The sequence below is a fragment of the Populus nigra genome, chromosome 4 (assembly GCF_951802175.1).
Source record: "Populus nigra chromosome 4, ddPopNigr1.1, whole genome shotgun sequence".
NCBI lineage: Eukaryota > Viridiplantae > Streptophyta > Magnoliopsida > Malpighiales > Salicaceae > Populus > Populus nigra.
In genome coordinates this window covers 8155923-8176921 of record NC_084855.1, presented here as the reverse complement: position 1 = coordinate 8176921, position 20999 = coordinate 8155923, and the positions used below count along the sequence as shown (strand labels likewise).

At 31.8% G+C, this 20999-nt stretch overlaps 1 protein-coding gene and 1 long non-coding RNA gene across 12 annotated transcripts in view; one reads left to right on the top strand and one right to left on the bottom strand.

Annotated features, from left to right (window-relative positions):
- LOC133692906 (agamous-like MADS-box protein AGL21) overlaps positions 1–11964 on the top strand; it is a 19715-nt gene extending 7751 nt beyond the window's left edge. The window contains exons 3-9 of one of the 4 annotated variants that reach the window (XM_062114077.1): positions 8227–8305; positions 9999–10060; positions 10944–11043; positions 11135–11176; positions 11259–11300; positions 11469–11617; positions 11715–11964. In XM_062114077.1, the coding sequence (XP_061970061.1) occupies positions 8227–8305; positions 9999–10060; positions 10944–11043; positions 11135–11176; positions 11259–11300; positions 11469–11617; positions 11715–11730 (490 nt within the window). In that variant the 3' untranslated portion in view covers positions 11731–11964. Of the gene's footprint in view, positions 1–8226; positions 8306–9998; positions 10061–10943; positions 11050–11134; positions 11177–11258; positions 11301–11468 lie in introns of those variants that run through there. The other 3 variants (XM_062114076.1, XM_062114075.1, XM_062114078.1) reach the window with 3 other exon arrangements.
- Positions 2058–20999, bottom strand: LOC133692907 (uncharacterized). 8 transcript variants are annotated; one of them, XR_009842020.1, is made up of 6 exons: positions 20710–20999; positions 20299–20357; positions 10766–11705; positions 10518–10606; positions 10295–10366; positions 2058–9615 (listed from the first exon to the last, which is right to left on the bottom strand). It is a non-coding gene; the product is annotated as an uncharacterized LOC133692907 (long non-coding RNA). The 8 variants fall into 8 exon arrangements; XR_009842022.1 differs by having other exon boundaries at positions 10518–10603; XR_009842018.1 differs by having other exon boundaries at positions 10295–10606; positions 10766–10814; positions 11404–11705.

Below are 20999 nucleotides of genomic sequence, written 5' to 3'. Positions count from 1 at the left end.
ATATATATATATAGAAACTCAACGTACTTATTTTACTTTCTTCATAACAGATAATCAGATGATGAAAAAAAGAGTTTAGTTCTTTCAGCTTCAAGTTACAAGCAACCAATATGAATCCTCACAAGAAAACAAGAAAACATTGTAATTAACAAGAGTTTCTTTATATGTATGAAAATGATTAGTAAGTGAACTGAAAAGAGTATAAATCTAGATGCTTCAAACTTAAAAATCATATATCATCTAACAGCTGCTGTTGGTAAAAAAAATTTCAAGAATTTTGAAATTGTTTTTGTTTTAAACTATATTTTTATGTTTTTAGATTATTTTGATATATTAAAAATAAATTTTTAAAAAATAAAAAAAATTATTTTAATACATTTTTAAATAAAAAATATTTTAAAAAATAATTATTATATTATACACTATCAATCTAATCAAATGTGATGAACAGCTAGACACGGATTTTGTCAAATGTAAGATGACAGCAAGTTAGTAATTTGCAAAGAGAGTGAAAAATTAGAATAGACGAAAAATGAATCATTTACTTAGGACTACGTACAAAGAATGTAATATATATATATATATATATAGCAGTCCGTGTTTTTTTTAGATTGGATTAGACTCCTCTCGAGTTAGGAGTGACATGACATATGGTGGAAAAATCCGAATCATTGGTTTGAATTTCAATAATTAGGATTTGATACTATTTCCTCACCATTATTACCATTTTTCTTTTCGTTTCTCCCTTTATTTTTTTACTCCTTTGATACTTAATTACCATACATTAATTAGTTAGAGTCGAACATTTTATAAGCTTTAATCACAATCTTTCTCAAAAAAGTCTTCTATGAAAAAACTCACCGAGAGTACAAGGACAAACAAAAATTAAGTTCCGCATGTAACAATTCCTCTAGAGGGACAAATTATACAAAAATCATACAAGTAATGTGTGATTATTGTTACAAGAAAAAAAACCAAAGAAAATAATTATTTTGAAAATATAGAAATTTACTTTAAAATTATTCAAAAATTATATTTATTTTATGTTTATATATGTGTCTCTTCAACTAAATATATTTTATATATAAGATATTTATTTTATGTGCAAATAGTATGTGTGAGAATCTAAAATTGTATTTCCTAGATGATATGAAAATAATTTATTCATGAAATATTTTTGAGTAAATTTTTTTCTTTACAAAACAAGAAGCATAAAAAGATGTTCTTATTGCTATAAACCTAACATTATTGCTGGCATACGTATAAAAACGTGATTTGTGTGCTAAAGGCTCCTGAGTTGCTCGGTTACATACCAACGTCTCTATATTGGTTAGAATACTTACCTAGCTTAGTCTCGGGGTTTAGAGGGTGTTTGAGAGTGTAATACTTGTTATTTTTCAAAGTGTTTTTCACTCGGAAATACATCAAAATAATATTTGTTTTTATTTTTTAAAAATTATTTTTGATATCAGTACATCAAAATGATTTAAAAACATAAAAAAAATTAAATAAAACAAAATTTTAAATTTTGCTCAATCCTCATTTGAAACAGAATACCAAACAAGGACTTGATCTCTTTAAAACAAAAGGCATATTATGGCCAAAACTCACCAAACCTATAGGCCAAAATCAAGGACTTGACGTTGAACAATACATTTTAGAGGGAGACATCCTTTAGAAACAAACTAACAAAACCTCTAAGCATCATCCTACCAGCTAATATCTCCATAGTTAGTTAATTCTCTAAAATCTTGAGTTTTTACCCTTAGAATATTTCAGGTAACTTCACGACTACTTGATTAAGTATAAAGTGTCCACTAATTGACGTTTATTCTAAAGATATTTTTCTAGAGACCAACGTGGGAGTCATAGTTAAAATCATAATATTATCATTAATATAAATCAATATATCTAGCAATTGGAGAGAAATCTTCGAATTAAAAGAAAAAATATACTTAATTTCCACTTTAATCTTAGGATTTGAAATCAAACTTTTCGACTAGCAACCCATAAAACTAAATATCTTTTCGCTTTCACTCAATTGAGAAATACAGAGCTCTAGTGAATAATTTTTTCCAACATATTTCATTGATCAATTCTTAATTTGAAACAACAGAGAGTTGGTATAAAATAAAAATTTACAATGCGGTATTATATTAGCAGAGGGATCCAATAAACATTTTCTACTAAGAGATAAGAATTATATGAAAATCCCTTATTAATATCACAATAGAAATACTCGTCAAGACTGTTTCGCATTATTTTACAATTTGATGACACAGAAAAATCGGCCAGTCAGAAACATTTTTCCTATAGATTTGCGAATTTAGTTAGTCTTGAGAAAACTAGTTTCACCTTATGGGAATGGAGAGTATTTTATATGGAGATTCAAATCTCTCGTTAACACCACCCATCCATTCCCTTACTATCATCGCCACTGTTATGGCCTCCAATGTCATTCTCTCTTCAAATCACTAGGTATCCTACAAGCATGCTACCATTGCCTCCTTGTCATCGTGCTTGTTGCAATTACTGCCGCAATTATTACTATCATTATCACTACCTTCTAATCGAACCAATACTAATATCGCCACCATCACCTTCTTCTCAACAAAATTCATTAGCTAATTATGGTTCTTCAAACCGGATGTTTGAATTGTCAAGCAGTCAATTTGTAATTGGTCTAAATTGAAGGTTGAAACCTCCTTGGCATCTCTTTGCTTGAAGTCCCTTTGGCCCTTTAAAATTGTGTTTACTTGAAAATATAAATTATGAACTATTTAAAAGCATGATGTTCCCACTTATTCGTAAGCTTAGAACACATATATTAAACTTTAAACTTTAAACCTGCACTATAAATCAGTAATTATTACATGAAGAGATTTACACAAAGGTTTCACAAGCCTTGACACCTTGAAACCTTGCTTGTAACCAACTAACAGAATAAGGTTTATTGTTAGTGCTCTCAAAATATGCACGATATCATTATCATAGAGGTAAAGTCAGAAAAAACAGAACACAAATTATGTCGTCCACTATAATCATAGAGGTAAAGTCAGAAAATAAGGAACACAAATTATTTTGTCAACAATAAGGTTTATTGGTGTCCTTATTAGGTCTGCCAATAAGGACAACTTTTTTTCCGATTCTTTGGTCCTCATTAAAACTGGAGTTACTCAACATGGGTCGCCATAGCTACCTCAGTGCGAGCAAGATTAGAATGCAGTTCATTTGTTACTATGCTCGGTAACTTTAGGATGAAAAAGAGTCTTAAGCAAAATTATTTATTTCCTTAGTTATTTTTATTCATATTAGTATTTTTATTATTTTGCCTACTTAGTTTAGAATTTTTTTTTCAGTTTAAACTAAAACTAGTATAAATAAAGTTTCTTAGTTTGTATTTCAATAGCCTACTTGGTGTAGTGAATTATTGAGAAATATAAATTTCAAATTAGAATTTTTGGTCCATTGACTCTACTTGGTAGAATTTTATGTTGTTTGTTATTGTTGTATTTCTTGCATTGTTTTCGTTTGTGTTGGTTTCAAATCCTAATGATTTTTAAAAGTTAATTGTGTGTTGTTAAATAACCATGGTTAAAAAATATCACATAATATGGCATGTTTGTGTAGAAGGGGATGAAGTTCTACGTTGAAAAAAAAAACTTTTCAGGAACTAGTAGTAGAAGACATAGAACAAATTACAAAATTAACTAGTCGACTAGCAATGATAAAGTTGCATAGGCAAATTAAAAAATTATACCGTTAATTAGAGAAGATGAAGAAGAAAAAACTAGGGGATCGCGAGGAAAGTGATCATGAATTCTTGGCCAATTTTGAGAACCTCTTTCAAATACGAGGAGGCAACCTCTTGATCGAGATGGATATTGTGGAGAACTTGGTGATCAAGTTTATAATGAGATAGACGTGGTGTCTTTATTAATAAATTAGAGGTTGGATGCAAAAAAAACATAGAAAGTGCTCAAAAAAGCAATTGTTGATTGAAGTTGTGTTGAATTTTTTTATTGCAAGTTTTTTATTATCACAAAAATGAATTTGTTTAACGGTTTTACAAATACAATACATGTTAATGAAGCAGATTTGAGATATGCAATTCATTAATCTAGGAGCTAATGGAAGAGAAATAATTTGTTCATTGTTGTTTTTTATATAAATTTTAACAAGGATTGAAGTTGATACCTAAAATGGTTATACATTCGAAACGAAGAGAGAAATGAGGTTGAGGAATCTTTATTGGATATTCATAAGATTGAAATAAGAACAATTTTAACTCGAGAATGAATTCTTTTCAACTCAAGAAAATTGATGCAAGAATATTTTTTGGAAAAAAATATTTGTTTCCTTAGTTATTTTTATTCATATATTTTCTTTTATGGTGTTTTTGGTATTTTTTTTCCATTTAATTTTAAAAATATTTGGTTTAGGAATTTGATTTTCTTATTCAATTTAGGCTTAATACTAGTAGTATAAATATGGCTACTTAGTTTGTATTTCAATAGACTATTTAGTATGGTGAATTATTAAAAAATATAATTTTAAATTAAAGTTTTTAGTTTAGTAACATGTTATTTGTTGTTTTTGTTTATCTTATAATGTTTTTGTTTGCATCAGTTTACCTATAAGAATATCTAGCACCCACTTTAATAAGCATATTAGAGGTACTTTTCTGACCATACAAACCAAGCTTGCGGGATATTGAGGTCGGGATTTTTGTTGTTTAACAATCAAATATTTTTTATTCGGCTTGTGTTTGACAAAAAAGAGGCTATTCTCATGAGAAGGCAGAACTGGGAGATTTTTGTGCAATCGCCTTCTCTCAGCCTATTCCCAAGGAACTAGTAGGAAAGGATCCCATGTCTTCATTAGCCTATTCCCAAGGAACTGGGAGATTTTGAGAAGGCTAATGATTGAATTAATCAGTCTTTTTTATCTAAATTGAGAAAGTTTTTAGCATTGTTTGAAGCAAGGAGATGAATGAACGTTCGCCCTTAGTAGTGTCAGAGTGATTGTGAATGAGAAGCTGGAGGGATGGTTACAAGGACTAGGAGCAGTCTGTTAAGGGAATTCTTCATCTCCGTCGATATTCATGATGTGATGGATGCCTTTAGTTGAGCGATGGAGAGAGGGACAAGTTGTTGGTGAAAGGCGTGCATATGTGTTCTTAAAGCAGGAAACACAGTTTCTGAAACGTGTCAGATAACTTTGCAAGTAATTGAACAGGCTTTAGTCGGTGATTAAATTCGGTGTAGATTCAGAGTTTGCTAGCGGCTATGGTATGGAATTTCGTGTGACCATTGAAGTGCTTGCATGTTTTAAACTTTGAGTGAGGAGCTATGAACAAGTGCTATTGTAGTATTCAAGCTGTAGAACCCAAGTAAAACTTAACAACTCTATAACACTGTTAATCAAATCCAAACTACCAGAATGCAAAGATTTTTAGACTTATAGTTATTTGTTTGGAACAGAATGAGAGAGTTAATTGGTTTTCCCAAAACCACTCGATCAAAGTAGACGTGATTAATTTTGGGTAAGAGCGAGGACTAAACTGCAAATCTAGAGCCTGGGAAAAAAATATAGTTACTACTGTAACTCATCTGGTAGGATAGGACCCAAAAAAAAGAGGCAATTATAAAACAATTAACACGTTTATCAACGCATAGCATATACAGCTTTCATATGAACTTAGATTTTGGGCCCTAATTTTAACGCAACTAACATTCATCCAAAAAATATGATCAGATGCAGTCACTGCCTGCCAAGAACATTTGACAGAAAAGAAAGCAAAAATAGAAACAAAGAATACACGCACCTTTTTGCATGAGATCAGACAATTTCTCATGATTTATATAGACATTTGAAGAGATTGGCTTAATTGTCTTCTATCCATTTTCCTGTCACTAAGAAAACTGGAAGATGATAGCATGTTATACGACATGCATGGCAAACAAATTGAAATTCAAGGTTTTGTGAATGTTCCTTTGTAACCCTGGTCCTGATGCTAAAATTCAGTCAAAGGTCCTTTGTTTGCAAATACTCAACTGCAAGTCCATACATAATGCACGACAAAACTGTTACAACTGAAATATTCATGCATGATGCATTAGAGAAACAAACGTGTTATGACCGGCCATCTACTTGAAATAATAACTGGCAGTTTTCTACGTAGTACATGCCGTGTGCGAAATCAATTTTCCTATTAAAATGTAATACAGATACGGTTCTAACAAGGAAAAAAAAACATCGAGCTGGGATTAAGTTCCTTTCACCAAATTATCAATAAAAAACTCGAATGTCTTACAAGCATACCTATTCTAACAAACCAAAAGGTCCCTGTGGACAGCTGCTAACTCTCCAGAAATACATAATTGCTACCCAGCATCAACCACTAGACTATTCACTACAGCTTTGGTGACTTCGCACCTTTACTTTGGAGGTTATTTAACTTCTTACTTTGTAATCCTGTCTACTACTAATACAGTCTAATTTAATTCTTTTCATTTATCCAGCCCCAAGTTTCCCACCTGTGTCTTCATCCACTACTGGTTTGGCCTTGGACTTAATTCAGGGAATATTATAGATATAAGATGACATGCTATAGTTGCACCTATGCATCAATATGATCTAACAAACAAGATGAGATTACAGATTACTACTTTTATCTTGGTTTTGTGGGTGGGTGGTGTAATTCATTAGATTCACGGATCATTTCTGTTACCATTTCTCAGTCACATCTGACACTTTTGCTCAACCCAAAATTATCAAGACCTGATAGAAAATCATTTCAGCCTCATATATAGTGGTTAATCGATCACCTTGATGAAGGCATCAATCACCCTGATGAAGATTGCCGGTAAGGGTATTAAAGGGTGACCAGAAAGTTGTTTTAAGACATCAATCACCCTGATGAAGACATTTCAAGGGGAAGCAATAGATAGAACTGATGCTAAGATAATTTCGTTATCATGAAGCAACAAAATTGTCAGGAAGGGATCGGTACTCTAAATGAAGCTCCAGAAACTTTTCAGATGCAGTTGTGGCAGCGTCTGGGAACAAAGCCTCCTACTACTTTGGAAAAAGCTCAGGAATAGCTTTTAGCAGGAAGCAAAATGAGTGTTACCCAAAAAACCCTGCTGTTTTACTGTGAAAGCAGCAAAAATTCACAACCTTGTGCATCCCCGCAAAGGAGTGAAAGCTGCCCATTATTAAGCAGTTTGGAAGATGACCTTTCTTCTTGTGAATGGGTGAAGTGAACAGTTCAAAAAGTTGAAAACTTGGAATTCTACTATTGTTTTTGTGTCAAAAAAATGGTAGATGCACATTTTCAGATGTCAGTTACATACCGTCTGCCAACAGATATTTCCTTCTTTCATCTCTCCTTAAAATTGTCTCGCACCAGCCCTACGTCTCACAAAAGCCCTATAAATTTTATTGCACCAAAACCCACCTGATTCGAACTCCTCAATATGTCGCAGCTTTTCCAAGTAAGGTAGAGAACCATAAACTTCTGACATCCACCTAATTAACTCGCAAAAGATTAGAATTTAAGTTCCAAACTTACCAAGAATTGCACTTTTATGCTTTCTGCACAACCATATGATGAATAATTGCAGGTAGTTTGTTATAACTCATTCAGGCATGATTCGCAATAGTGTCAGTTGAACACGATTCTCAATAGTGTCGGATGAAGGAAAAATAATGAGGGAAGACAAAGCCATAGGAAGTGAGCTTCCTTTTCACATCCCAGTAAAGAATGCATGGTTAAAAATGAATTGAAAACTTATATTCGAGACCCCGCATCAAATCAAATAAAGATTGGAAAATTATATTTGAGATGGTGCTCCGCTGAAAAACATTCTCATTCTGCCGGAGAATGTAATATGATTCTCAAGAATGTAATATCATTTAAGAAACTCAATCTGAAGATAATTTTTCAATCTTTATGATATTTCAAGTTGAGAGATCTAAAGTCTTGCGGACTTGAGTTTCTTAAATGATAATATTACACTTGCAGCTTAAACTCCTATAGTCAGCACAACTCAAATGAATTCTGGAAAAGATATAAATGATATAGTTTAAATGTGTGCATTCTGTTTCATTGAGAAACTATCCTTTTAGTGATTCCATGCATTTTGTTCTTAAATGTTATCAGAAAGCATTCACATAGAACATGACACACATGCCTGATGCAATATGAATCTGCTCTTGCAGCATGAAATCAGTCATTGAAAGATACAACAAATCAAAAGACGAGCATCATCAAATGGGCAACCCAACCTCTGAAGTCAAGGTATTTCAGAAACCGATTTTCATTTCATTTTGCGAGTTTGTGCAAAATTTGATTCGTCGTATTATTTTCCACATTTGCATATAGAATTTAGTTATACATCAAAACGAACATGTTAAATTAAATTTACTACTTGCAGTGGAACAGCTTACACATCTCTAGTTTTTAAAGCATTGCATTTTTGTCAAAGATAGCTCCAGATGCATTACTAGGAATCACCATGTGGAACTTTGCCTTTTCTGCTTTAAACAATGCCGTTACCACGAGCAGCATGGATTTTTTTGGCGATTGTTACAACTAAAAGATACTGCATCTAACAATTCTGCATTTCAGCTAAAAGTTTGCACCCATTGGACGAGCTATACTTGCAAACATAACATTATGACACTGAAGGGTTGATATATTTTGTTTTATAAAACGTGTTAATAACATAAGAAAATCTTAATGTTTCTGATCATTTATCAGCAGGATGTGCTAATAAACATGGACTTATGAATGGAAATCTAACTAAATAAATTATCCGGCATAATGTGGATATAAAGAAGGGAAAAGAAGATACAATTTGTACAGACTACAGATAAGCTGTGCCGCATCTAGGACTTGGCCTTTAATATGATTTCAGAAAGGCATAAGAGCCCCTTGAACATGCAAGTATAAAATTGGTATGGCAAAATGTTGCAAATGACAAAACCAGTATAAGTCCTAATTCTAATACTGCTGAAGGAAATAACATATCTAGTGTCTAGTCCAAAATGATTTAGGAATGAGAAATAGAAACCAATTAATATTCCTTGACTGGATTCTGATATTTAAAGCACATGATAAATATAAAAAGTTAGACAACGGCAATGGTTCTGCCGGTTATTAGCTGCATGAAAATCCTATCTACTATAGATATCCTCAAATTTAAAAGCAGCAGATAATGACTGGCAAGATTGTGCAACACAATCAACAAATGACTTGCATTTGAAACAACACAATAACACATATCATAGGTTAATAAGAGAGTATGCATAATGAAGTTGTTTCTACCACAGAAATGTACTTCATTAAGCTTCAAAGTGTAGACAGGAAATCATTGTGTTATTGTTCTAACTTAGCAGGATAAACTGAAATTAAAAACACAAATATATGTCAACTAACATGTCATGTCTTCAGGCTCCAGCAAAGCACGGCCCAATTGAATAAATAAATACGCATATGATAAAGCATACGAACTCAACACAACCAAGCCTTATTGATTCATTCAAGCTTTAAGGTGTAGCGTCATATCTTACACTGGACCTCTGCTAACCGCAACTGTCCTCCTTTATCTGCAATGGGATTGGGACCATCTGAGTGCAGATAGAACTCACAAGACATTTTATCAGTAGCAAGAAAATACATGTCATCTTGAAGCACGTCATAGTCTATTAAAAATGCTTTCTAGTTTTGTCGAGATAAAGGTAGAGCTACATGGAAGATTAGAGAGGGGGTGGTATTCAGACATGAAAAAGAAAAAATATTGTGTATTGAATCATAATCACTGTATAGAGATTAGACAGTGGCTTATCAGAATGAAGGATGATTTTTTTTTATCCCTTTTTCTTCAGATGTGTTCTCATAACAGCACAAGGCAATTACTCTTCATTTTATTGAATGCATGTTAACCACAAAAGTTGGTAATTCCACTAAATTGTGCATTATATTTTGCTAGTTCTGGCAAAGGGAAGCAGCAGTGTTGAGACAGCAACTGCAAACCTTGCAAGAAAATCATCGGTATGATCCATTCCCTTCAAACAATAGTGTTTTATATGAGATAAATGAACATAAAGACTGAAAATAGAATAATTGCGACAGATCAAATATAAAAAACTGAAACTTTCAAAGGAGGATGCTATTATTTAAGTCAGACACTTGCAGGTGGTACTGGTGTCCATGTGATCACTAACAATTTAGACACAAACACAAAAAAATCACTTGTGTCACACTGAAAAAGTTCATCTCGGTCACCTCTAAGAAATGCCAGCATTGTGCATCAGGAGCAAAAGGGGCCACAAGAAGGCAGCAACCATACACCCTCTCCTAAAAGTATTCAAGTAGTACTAGTCAGGTTTATGACCCCAAGAAATTTATCGCAGAGTTAACCCAAAGACTTTCAAGCCAAGTCACATTTACAAGTATTTTTGAAATTCTTGTTATCGAACAAGATTAAAGCATCTGCATGAACACATACCTATAAATACCTCTAGTATCACGTCTACAGCTGAACAAGTCATTTCTCCAACTATCTTTTGCCCATCTATTTCTTCCTATTAATATCTTCTTTTTTCATCAAGAAAAGAATGAAAAGCATTCTAGAGTCATTTCTCCAATGTGAATAAACTACCTCTAGCCATCGATACGCCAAACTAAGGGTCACTCCAAGATATATATATATATATATATATACAACTCAAAACAAAGACTAACAGTAAATCTTACCAGAACATAAAAGGAAGCATCCAAGATAGCTAATGCTGTTGGAAAAATCCTTCAGGAACAGAATACAGTAAAAAGATTAAATGGATCATTGCTTCTCAGTATATGCGTCATTAGCAAAGTTTAAAATGTCCTAGACAAAAGTTTAAAACCTAACTGCATTTCCATATGATGATAACAGGCAAATGATGGGTGAACAACTTTCTGGCTTAAGCATAACAGATTTGCAGAATTTGGAGAACCAATTGGAAATGAGTCTTCAGGGTGTTCGCATGAAAAAGGTTTGAAATTCCCACAACCACACTGTGCAGTCTTTAGATTTCCATAAAGTGGAACTCATCCATCTCACTGAACTGATATTGACTTCATCAGGACCAAATTTTAATGGATCAAATACAAGAACTAAATAGAAAGGTAAACCTGTAAACAAAGGCTACCGACTTGCTTTGTAAAGTTTTTTAATTCAAATAGCTAAACTTTGATATATCTGTTGCAGGGCAACCTCATTCACCAAGAAAATGTTGAACTCTATCAGAAGGTAAACTATTTCGTCATGAAAATCAAGAATTGTATAAATTAGAAGTTTGAGTAAGCAGAAACTTGTAAGATCCTTGCAACTTATTGATTCAAACCATCACTACCTTAGTCCTGAATCAAATTGCAAGGCGTTTCATTCCACCCTCATCAGCATATTTTCACATCCCAGGTCTATGGAACAAGGGACGTAAACAGAGCAAACAGAAATTCCCTTCTCACAAACGGTCTGGCCATCGGAGAGGAATCACATGCACCTGTCCATCTCCAGCTTAGCCAGCCACAACAACAAAACCATGATACACCAGCTACAAAGTTGGGGTACAATTTCCTCCACAGCACAAGTATTTAAATATGATTATCAATTACTTTACCAGAGTCTTTGATGCCAAACTTTTGTCCCCCATAACTGCAGCAGACTACAACTGCATTAGCGAAGATGAGGGATGCATCCTCACTGGGAATGGATGTTGTGTCATTTTGATGGCTCATAAATTACAAGATCATGCTTCTATTATTGCATTGTGGTATGTAAGCCTAACCATTCAAGAAACATACTTTGGTTTGACATTACCAATGGTAAAAACTTTCACACTGCTTGATGATCAAGACAGCTATTATGTAAAAAATGAGATAATTGTAATAAAGAGAAGTGACATTGTGCTGCATTTTTAACACATTTTTTAAAAAGATCTTAAATCTTAAAAAAATGGGTGAGTAGAATTAGAAGTCAAACATAATACCATAAGCAATTGCATGTAGGATATCATTTGGTGGGACTCCAAATAACAATATTACCATGCATGTACTTCAGGAAAAATAACAATATGCTGACAGAAAAGCAAAACTATAGAAGCATATTTTAAAAAATACTTCAGAAATATACGGACATATACTGCATGCTAATTTTAATTTCAACTAAGTTTTAATTTAAAAAATCAGAGACTGGAATTGTATGTATAATAGTCCACCTTCTTCATTTCCTATGCTTGTTGTATACAGAATTTAAAGAACTGATAAAAGCATATTGCTTGTGTTATTATGTTTAACAAGTATTTAACAAGCATATACAATTTAAAGAACTGATCACAACACAACTCACTTTCTATAGAATAAAAAGGTTCCAGACAGACTACCACAACGCATTCAAAGACAAAATACCCTTTGTTGGTCAAAGAAAGATACAGAGGAGAAAATAAAAGGAACGTGTCAACAAGCCCATGATAACAGGAAGGAGGGGGCGCAGGCGATGCATTAATGCACATTTCTAATATTAAAAGCAGTGTTACTGCAACTAGACTAGATAAAACCTAGGAAGTTTTTGCGAGCCATTAATAGCAAAACTAAATCATACTGTGAAATGTGGAAAAAAATATATGCTGTTTGTTATTCCTAAAAAAAAGCATTCTGTACAATACTAACTACACTTATGGTGCCAATGTCAATAACAGAAAAATTCAAAGCGATTCCAAGATACCAAAACCCTCAAATGTGACAGGATATGCACCCCAATTATATGCCTGGTTTTGGACATACAAAACCCATATGACCACTGTGGAAGGAGCATTAATTGGTCAGCTAGAAGAAGTCTTTCGAGTTGGAATCTGATGCATGCCAAATATGAAAGAGCAGCTGGAGCCTGGCTAGTTGGAATCTGATGCGTGCAGTTCAGTTTTTTAAGAAAGTTTGCAGCAGAGAAAACAGGTTTCCCTTCCAAATGACCTACAACTGTGCATGAACATCCAGTTCTTGGAATAAATAGGAAAATAAGATTTCAAAAACAACTTGATGGTAGTTAACTCCCTTGCGAACAGGTATTAAAGATTCAGGTCTGTTCTCATCCAGGTCAAAAATGAATTTAAGAATAAGAGTGTGAGCTCTTGATTTCTAGAACTTAATTTCTAAAGGATCTTTATTATTTTTATAACTATTCTTCACTTCAAAATATTTCAGTCAGCAGTTCATTCTCAAAAAATCTATATCGATGGATCACCAAAATTTTCCATGCAACTAACAAATAATGGTCTAAAAATAGTTCTTTGGAAGGTTTACATCCTATTCATCTCTAAACAATGAAAATGAGAAATAAAATAGAGACATAAAGATCGTTAGAGTTGCATTTGGCCAGAAAACGTGCTAATACCTGGAGGGGAAATTTTTTAGAAAGAGTTGATGAAATTGAATGCAAGTTAAATCACCTTCTGATAAGAAATCAGAAAATTATCTGGCACGGCAAGAAATTTTTCACTATTCACTGTACAATAATTATACTTTTATGTTAAAAACTTGGTGAATTCTCAGAAAAAATCAACAGATTAAGAAAACAAAAATCGACAAGTCCCAATATATAATAGATGATGAATTTTGGTGTAAAAAGAGAATATTTGTAATGGGAACTATAAAAGGCTTGTGAGAACAAGAAGAAGAATGTAAGAGTTAGATACTAGGAGCATAAGAGAAAAGGTGGAGGATAGGAAAACAAAACTGTGTCAATATATATGATTATGGTTTTGTGGCTGGTGTCATATACGGTGATGATTGTAAAATGCAATAAAGTCAAGAATCTATCACTTAATATGCGCATGGTTATGTATGTACAAGTATTTTTCTCTATAAAATAAATTTAAAATTTCTCAATATGGAAACAATAAATAATTAGTGGATAACACAATCCATCTATTAGCACATGTTTTTCAAAATTGGGAGACTATATCCGTGCTTGACATTCATAGCATCTTGGACTCCAATATATTTCATAAAATTCATTCACTTTATCCAAGACTTGAAGTTTCCAAGCATGACGCTAGTGTTAGTGTCAAACATTTGATTCTTTACTCGATAGAAAATAAGAAGACAAAGTAACATAAGATATCAATTGTTTGAGAATGCAACAATCTGTGAACATTTGTCAAAACTTTTCAAGTTGAGGGGGATCATACTTGGCTTTAACCCTAAAAAGGATAAAAACAACATTTTGAGGTGTTTGCTTAAATGTATACAATCACATGGTGGTTTCTGGACTTTTGGAACAAACAGCTAAACAAACAATTCGAGAATCCAATTTACTTCAATAAAATTAAAAAGAAAAACATTTACATAGGAAGGTAGTTAACTGTGATGTTGTGTTGTGTAACAAAGCAATGAAAAGTGTTTAGTAAAAATTGTGATGTTGTGTTATGAATAAATTTATTGTTGTACTATTTGAATTAAAATGAATATAAAAAACATAAACATGTTATAAGGTTTTTTTAGTAGCTAAATGAATAAAAGAAAATCGACACTATCATTTTAAAGTTGAAATATCATTTAATATAATTTTTGCACATATATCCATTTCAATTTAAAAGTCCTATAAAATGAATTTATTTATATATGTTTAAGATTAAAAAAAAAAATCTAAGTTGCTTTAATTGAAAATCATAGCACCTATAGTTATGGATATAAGGTTGAGAATGTGAAATAATAATACTTAAAATGTTATAGTAGATATTAAACAAAATATGGACTATTGATGATTTTGTAATTTAAAAAATAATTTAAGGTTATTTTTATCTTTTTCAAAAAACAAAGGACCTTCCATCTCAAAAAGCATTTTCCCATACTTTTTAAAGATTCTTTTGAGATGGAATCAAATATACATTATAAGTGGAATCACCTTCTACTCCCTAAAGTTAAACAATGAAAGTTATTTATTTGTTTGAAACTTTTAACTAGGGTAAAAGCTACAAATAGAAGCCAAACAAGCTTTGTCTTCAAGACGAGGCAACGAGAGTGTAGTACAATTCATGGATATATTATAATGGCTTTAATTGGGATAAAGGAAAGAAAAGATGAGGAATGTTTTAAGAGCAAGAGAAGAGAAAACATGTGAAGGTAGAAACATGTTCGTGCTTCATCCCTTTGTTTGGATTCATGGGCGAGGATAATGGACAATACATCTTCTCCTTATTTGGTTATAAAATTATAGTTTGCACCTTTGATCAAGAGGGTCAAGGAGATTGTAAAATGATGGAAAAAAACCATCTTCTTTTCACCATCAAATAATTGCCTTTCATTCCCTTATAAAAAAGCATTCAAGATTTTTATTTAAAAAAATCCTAAAAACCTTCAAAGATTTTGCCACTCTCCCTTTGAGAGCCTTCTTTTATAACCATAATGTTGCATAAACCAATAATAGAATCAAAGCTAAAACAGGAATTGTTGTAATCAGAAAGAAGGTCTTAAATAACCCTAAATGGATGAACCTTATATAAGTTGACTTGACAACATAATAAATTCTAAAAGAGTTTGAAAATAAATTTGATAACATAAAATCCAATTCAAAGGAAGACATTGAGTTTCATAATCAAAACTAAGCCCCAAACAAAATTAGACCCAAATACTATAAAATATCAATAACCAAAAGTAAATAAAATGTCTTAAAAACAAGGTCAAAGCTATTTACTTATTTAAGATTTTATGCACAATTCATTAAAAAAATGAATAGGAATAAAAAGGTAAATTGGTAAGATTAAATTAATTTTATAAAGTAATTATATTTTTTTATATTGAGTTAAATTTTCAAATCAATCACGGTTCGAGAAGGTCTTGTGATACAGGTCAGCAGATACAATACAAATTTTATTATTTGTTACCTTTTGACTTGTGGATTTTCTATTTGGAGATGATTTTTTTCTTCATAATACAAGGATGTTCAAAAACTTATTTTTTGGAGTTTTCTAGTTCTACAATGTTCTTTTAATGGACAATAACATAGTTTTCAAGTGTGATAAGAATTTTTTAATGTTACAAAATCTTTTTCTTACAAAAATTTCTTATTTATCCTGGCTATACAAGGAAACGAGGGCTGGAGTATTTCATGTCAGTCAAATATGGGCTAGCATTATTTAAAGCCATATTAATTATAAGATTCCCATTATATACTAATTATATAGTAGTATATATGGTTTCCATATTTAGCTATGTGGAGTTGGAAATCAGCCTTGTAATCAGGGATGTATTGTGCTGTTTGGTTTTATATAAAGGAAGGGATTCTCTATTAAGAGGTATTCAGACAAAACTCATTGTTTATGTCTTGATATCAAAGCCTAAACATTCAAATTAGGGTTGTCTCATTCTGTAGTTACCGTCAAAAGGATTAGAATTGTTGAGTTTTTGCTAGGGGAGTGGTCTGGGATCATTCCATTACTCTATTTTGGCTTTCAGCAAATTTTGTAGCCTTTTTTAGTTGTCAGTGCAATCTTAAAATGTTTTGTTATTGGTATCTAGTGTCAAAGTGGTTTAGGCATTTTCAGGTTATCTACTAAGTCTGAACTTAATTTTATTCTAGTGATTTGTTATTGTTTTGGTGATTTGAGCTTGCTATTTAATTACTAGACTTTGGACTTGTTATTTTTTGTATCATGACCATTAGTAATTCAGAGTCTTTTGGGGTGAAATTTACAGGTAAGAATTATTTTGCCTCTGAATTCCAATTTCATTTTTAATTTGATATAGGGAAAGAATTATGAGAGCACATAGATGGAAGTGATCTGACTCCTACCGAAGATTTAAAGTCAGCTTCGTGAAAGATCAAAGATGCTTGAATCATGACTAGGATGTTAGCCTTTGTTGACCTCTTGATTATTCTAAATTTGAGGTTGTATAAGACTACTAAGAGTATGTGAGAATATCTTAAGAAAGTCTATAGTCAGAACAACATGGCCCAACAATTTCAATTTCAATTGGAGTATGAAATTGCAAATTATAGATATTTCTCCATTCAAGAGTATTTTACTAGATTTCAGATCTTAAGAGGCATAATTTGTTGATATTATTCATGCAAAGGTACCTGATGGTTCTCTTGCTGTAGTTTAGGAGGTTCATGAGTAGAGCAAGAGAGATCAGTTTTTGATAAAATTGCTATTTGATTTCGAGGGTGCGCTGCCTAATTTGATGAATCGTGATCCCTCTTCTTCTTTAGATATGTGCTATGGGGAGTTACTTCGTGAACAACAATGTCTTGCTACATGGGCTACCTTTCAACAAGACAAATTACCTATTAATGTTGTTGTGCCTATGCTACTACTCAAGTGAAAGGAAAAGGTAAAGACATGTAAAAAGTTCAATGTTATAGTTGCAAGGAATATACACAATTACTACCCACTGTGTGAAAAAAACATGCTATTATCTTACTTAGAACCTTAAATCCTTGTAAAAAAAAGGATGGGTATTGGCTTGAAAAGCCCGAACCCAAAAACCATTTTTATTCAAGCTCAACTTATTCGAGCCCGCCTCTCAAGGTGTTTGGGCTCAGGTTAACCCCCTGGGAACCCACCAACTCAAGCCCATAATGACTCAAGGGTAAGCCTGGTCCCTAAACAAACTTTATCTTTATTGATTTGATTTGGTTTGGCCATGCCCACTAATCTGAGCACTTGAGGACTCAAGATTAGGCTTGGAACTCACCAACCTGAACACACTCTATCTTAGTGAATTCAGGTCAGGCCTGCTCGAGCCCACCACGTTAATGTCATGGGTTCGAGTTAGGCCTTGAGGAACCCAATTTCCTCATTTGATTTTCTCTAATTCAATATCAAGTCAACCCGTGTTCTCAACTTTTTGTAAAGATAGTGCTAAGCATTTAATGCTAACATGATCCTTTTATTGTCATGGGATCCATAAAATGACGTTATGCCTTGCTTATGCCAAAACCACTAACCTAAATGTCACATTGTCCATAATGATAGTAATCATTATGCATGATTACCTCTAAAAAGTAGATTACACAATCCACCCATCACTATCCCTTCCGCCATTTAAATTCACATGGTTCAAAGGTATATGAAAAGACCCATGAATCACTAGTCATGTCTTTGAACTCGTTCTGCGTTTGTTTTCGAGAAACCACTTTCCAAAGTTTTCTATGTTTGTTTGCTATTAGAAAAGTTGGTCAACAAAAAACACTTTCCGGTCAAGAAAATTTTAGCTTAATTTCCAGGAAAGTGTTTTCCTTTTATTTTGGACGGAAAACACTTTCCAGAAGTTGTGAAAAATTTTAAAATGTCATATTATTTGTTGATTATATCAAATTTAGTTCTCAAACTTTTGATTGCTATATATATTTTGTTTTGAATATTTGTTTTTCAATTTCATCCCTTAGAATTTAATTTTTATATTAATTTTGATCCTTATTTTTATAATTGTTATTTACTTTTCCCTTATCATTTTTTAATTGAAATTTTTTATCTATCAAATTTGGTCCTCATTCTTTTGATTGTTACTTATTTTATTTAAAATAATTTATGAAATGTTAATTATTATTATTTTAATTTCTTCATTTTTTAATTTTTTTTTATTTTTTAGATTTGATCTCTATTATTTTGATTATTATTTATTTTATTTGAGATAATTTATAAAATTATATTTTTTTCAATTTTATTCCCATTCAACTTTTTAATTTGTAAGATTTGTTCCTCATTATTTTAATAAACTTGAAAAAAAAACATTAATAAGTTATTTTCCAGTTCATTTTCCATGACATAATCAAACACTGGAAAGTGTTTTCCAACTTATTTTCCATTACACTACTAAACATCGAAAAATAATTCACTTTCCCTGAATTTATTTTCCAAAAGAAAACTATTTTCCAAGAAACAAACAGAACCTTACTCTAAAAACACACATAAAACAACATTTCTCTTTCCTTTCATCTTCTACATTTAATACATACCACACATAGTTTTTAAAGCTACATCCCTCTGATATTTGTGCTAATTTAAATATTGAAGATCCTCTAGAATACATAAAAGACTTGTTTCACAAGATTTCATGAATGATTAGTGATTAGTCCAATTCTTCACCTTCAACCTCTAAAGCCTATCAACTAGCTCTTAATCCTTTGAAGTTTGCTTCAAACTTCATAAAAAAAGATCCACTTCACATGACTTTTAATAAATTAAATACTCGACATTAATGTCAAAAGAGATGAAAATAAACTACTTTTAAAGGTGAATTGTGCATCAATTATACTATACTTTATACTCTTGCACGCATCGGAACTCCTCGTTTTGAGCATCCCAGGTAAGCTTTAGATGTTTTTGGTCTTCACGTTTGGTCTCGTGTACCATACATAATGAAAAATCAAAAATTTTATACACCTTGTAATCTTGAACACAATTAGTACGTCATAAAAAACAAGATTGATTTGCACTTTCATATTATTATTATATTTTGGTTTAAGGTTTGTTATTAGGGTGTGATAGTCATAGTTTTGTTTTTTTTTTTTTGAGAAAGATGGGACGTTTAAAATGGTAAAATAGTTATACAGTAAACAGTAAAAGAAAATAAAAAACATATGTTGTGGCACGGGAAGCATAAAAAAAGCAATAAAATTCACAATAAAAAGATTGGCTACTTATCCAAAATAATAATAGATTTATTCTATTTACTACACTTATAAAATTGATTGCTTAAGAGATTGTTTTTTAATTTAAAAAATTAACCGTTTTGATATGTTAATAACAAAAATAAATTTAAAAAAATAAAATAATATTATTTCAATTAATTTTCAAAAAAAAAAACAAATATTATTATAATAACAAACGGACTCTAAATATAATAATTTAGACCCCTTAACTTAATACCTCAAACATTTTAGTAGAACGAAAAAACAAAAGGGATCAACTGTCTAAGACTGTATTTTATGTGATTTCCTTCCAAACTTGATAGTAAAGAATCAAATATTACCTTATGGAATGTCCATTCATAAACACAACGATTATCCAGCAAATTAGAAGTCATAAAATAAAGTAAAACGATAAGACATCCGATGAAGCTAACAACCATGTCCAATTAATTAACTTTGTACACTATGAAATGGATACATCTCAATGGTACAGAATCAATCATTTATAAAAACTATAATCAAATTAAAGCAGCAACACAACAGTTCAAACTTCAAAAGTGAACTTTGCTGAACACTGTACGAACACCGGCAAAAAGAACATAATTCGAGTACTTACCTAAAAGCGAAAAGCATCAGGCGCTTCCATCCAGCTCCGTTGCTACTCTAAAATATCTTCTGCAAATGTTCCAAAATATCAAAAAATAAAATAAAATAAAAATAAAGGGTATGCACCAGTCAAAACACAAAATGCTACTCGATTATGGTGAAAAAAAGATGAAACAAAATCATAATTTTTTGTTTAACTGCCGATATAATATCATCAGAAACGAAAACACAAACTTAGGGTTTGCAATGCGTATGTAATTAATGGTGTCAATAGTTTAGGTCTTTTGCTTATATTTCTTGGAGTTTCTCATCAACCAAACGGATCGACACATTTTGTTGATCCGATACAACATATACCGAAGGCAACATTGAAAAATCACAGATAAGAACAAAATTAATAATAATTTAAACGGCAACTTACTTTGAAGAAAGCAGCATTTAATCGTAAATGTAAAGCTTACAAAGGCTACAAATAGTTTAGAAAAGCCAACTGAACAGTCTAGATTGGAAGAGGAAAGATGTTAAAATCAGAAGAAAAAAAAAATAGAGGAAAATCTGTGGGAGAATCGGAGGGAAACAATAAAGAGAAATTTGAAGGAGATTCTAAGAAATCTGCTTCATTTAAGGAGACATGAAAATTTGTATGGAAGAAGAGTGAGTAGAGAGAGACGTTAGTAGAGAGAGAGAGAGAGAGAGAGAGAGAGAGAGATT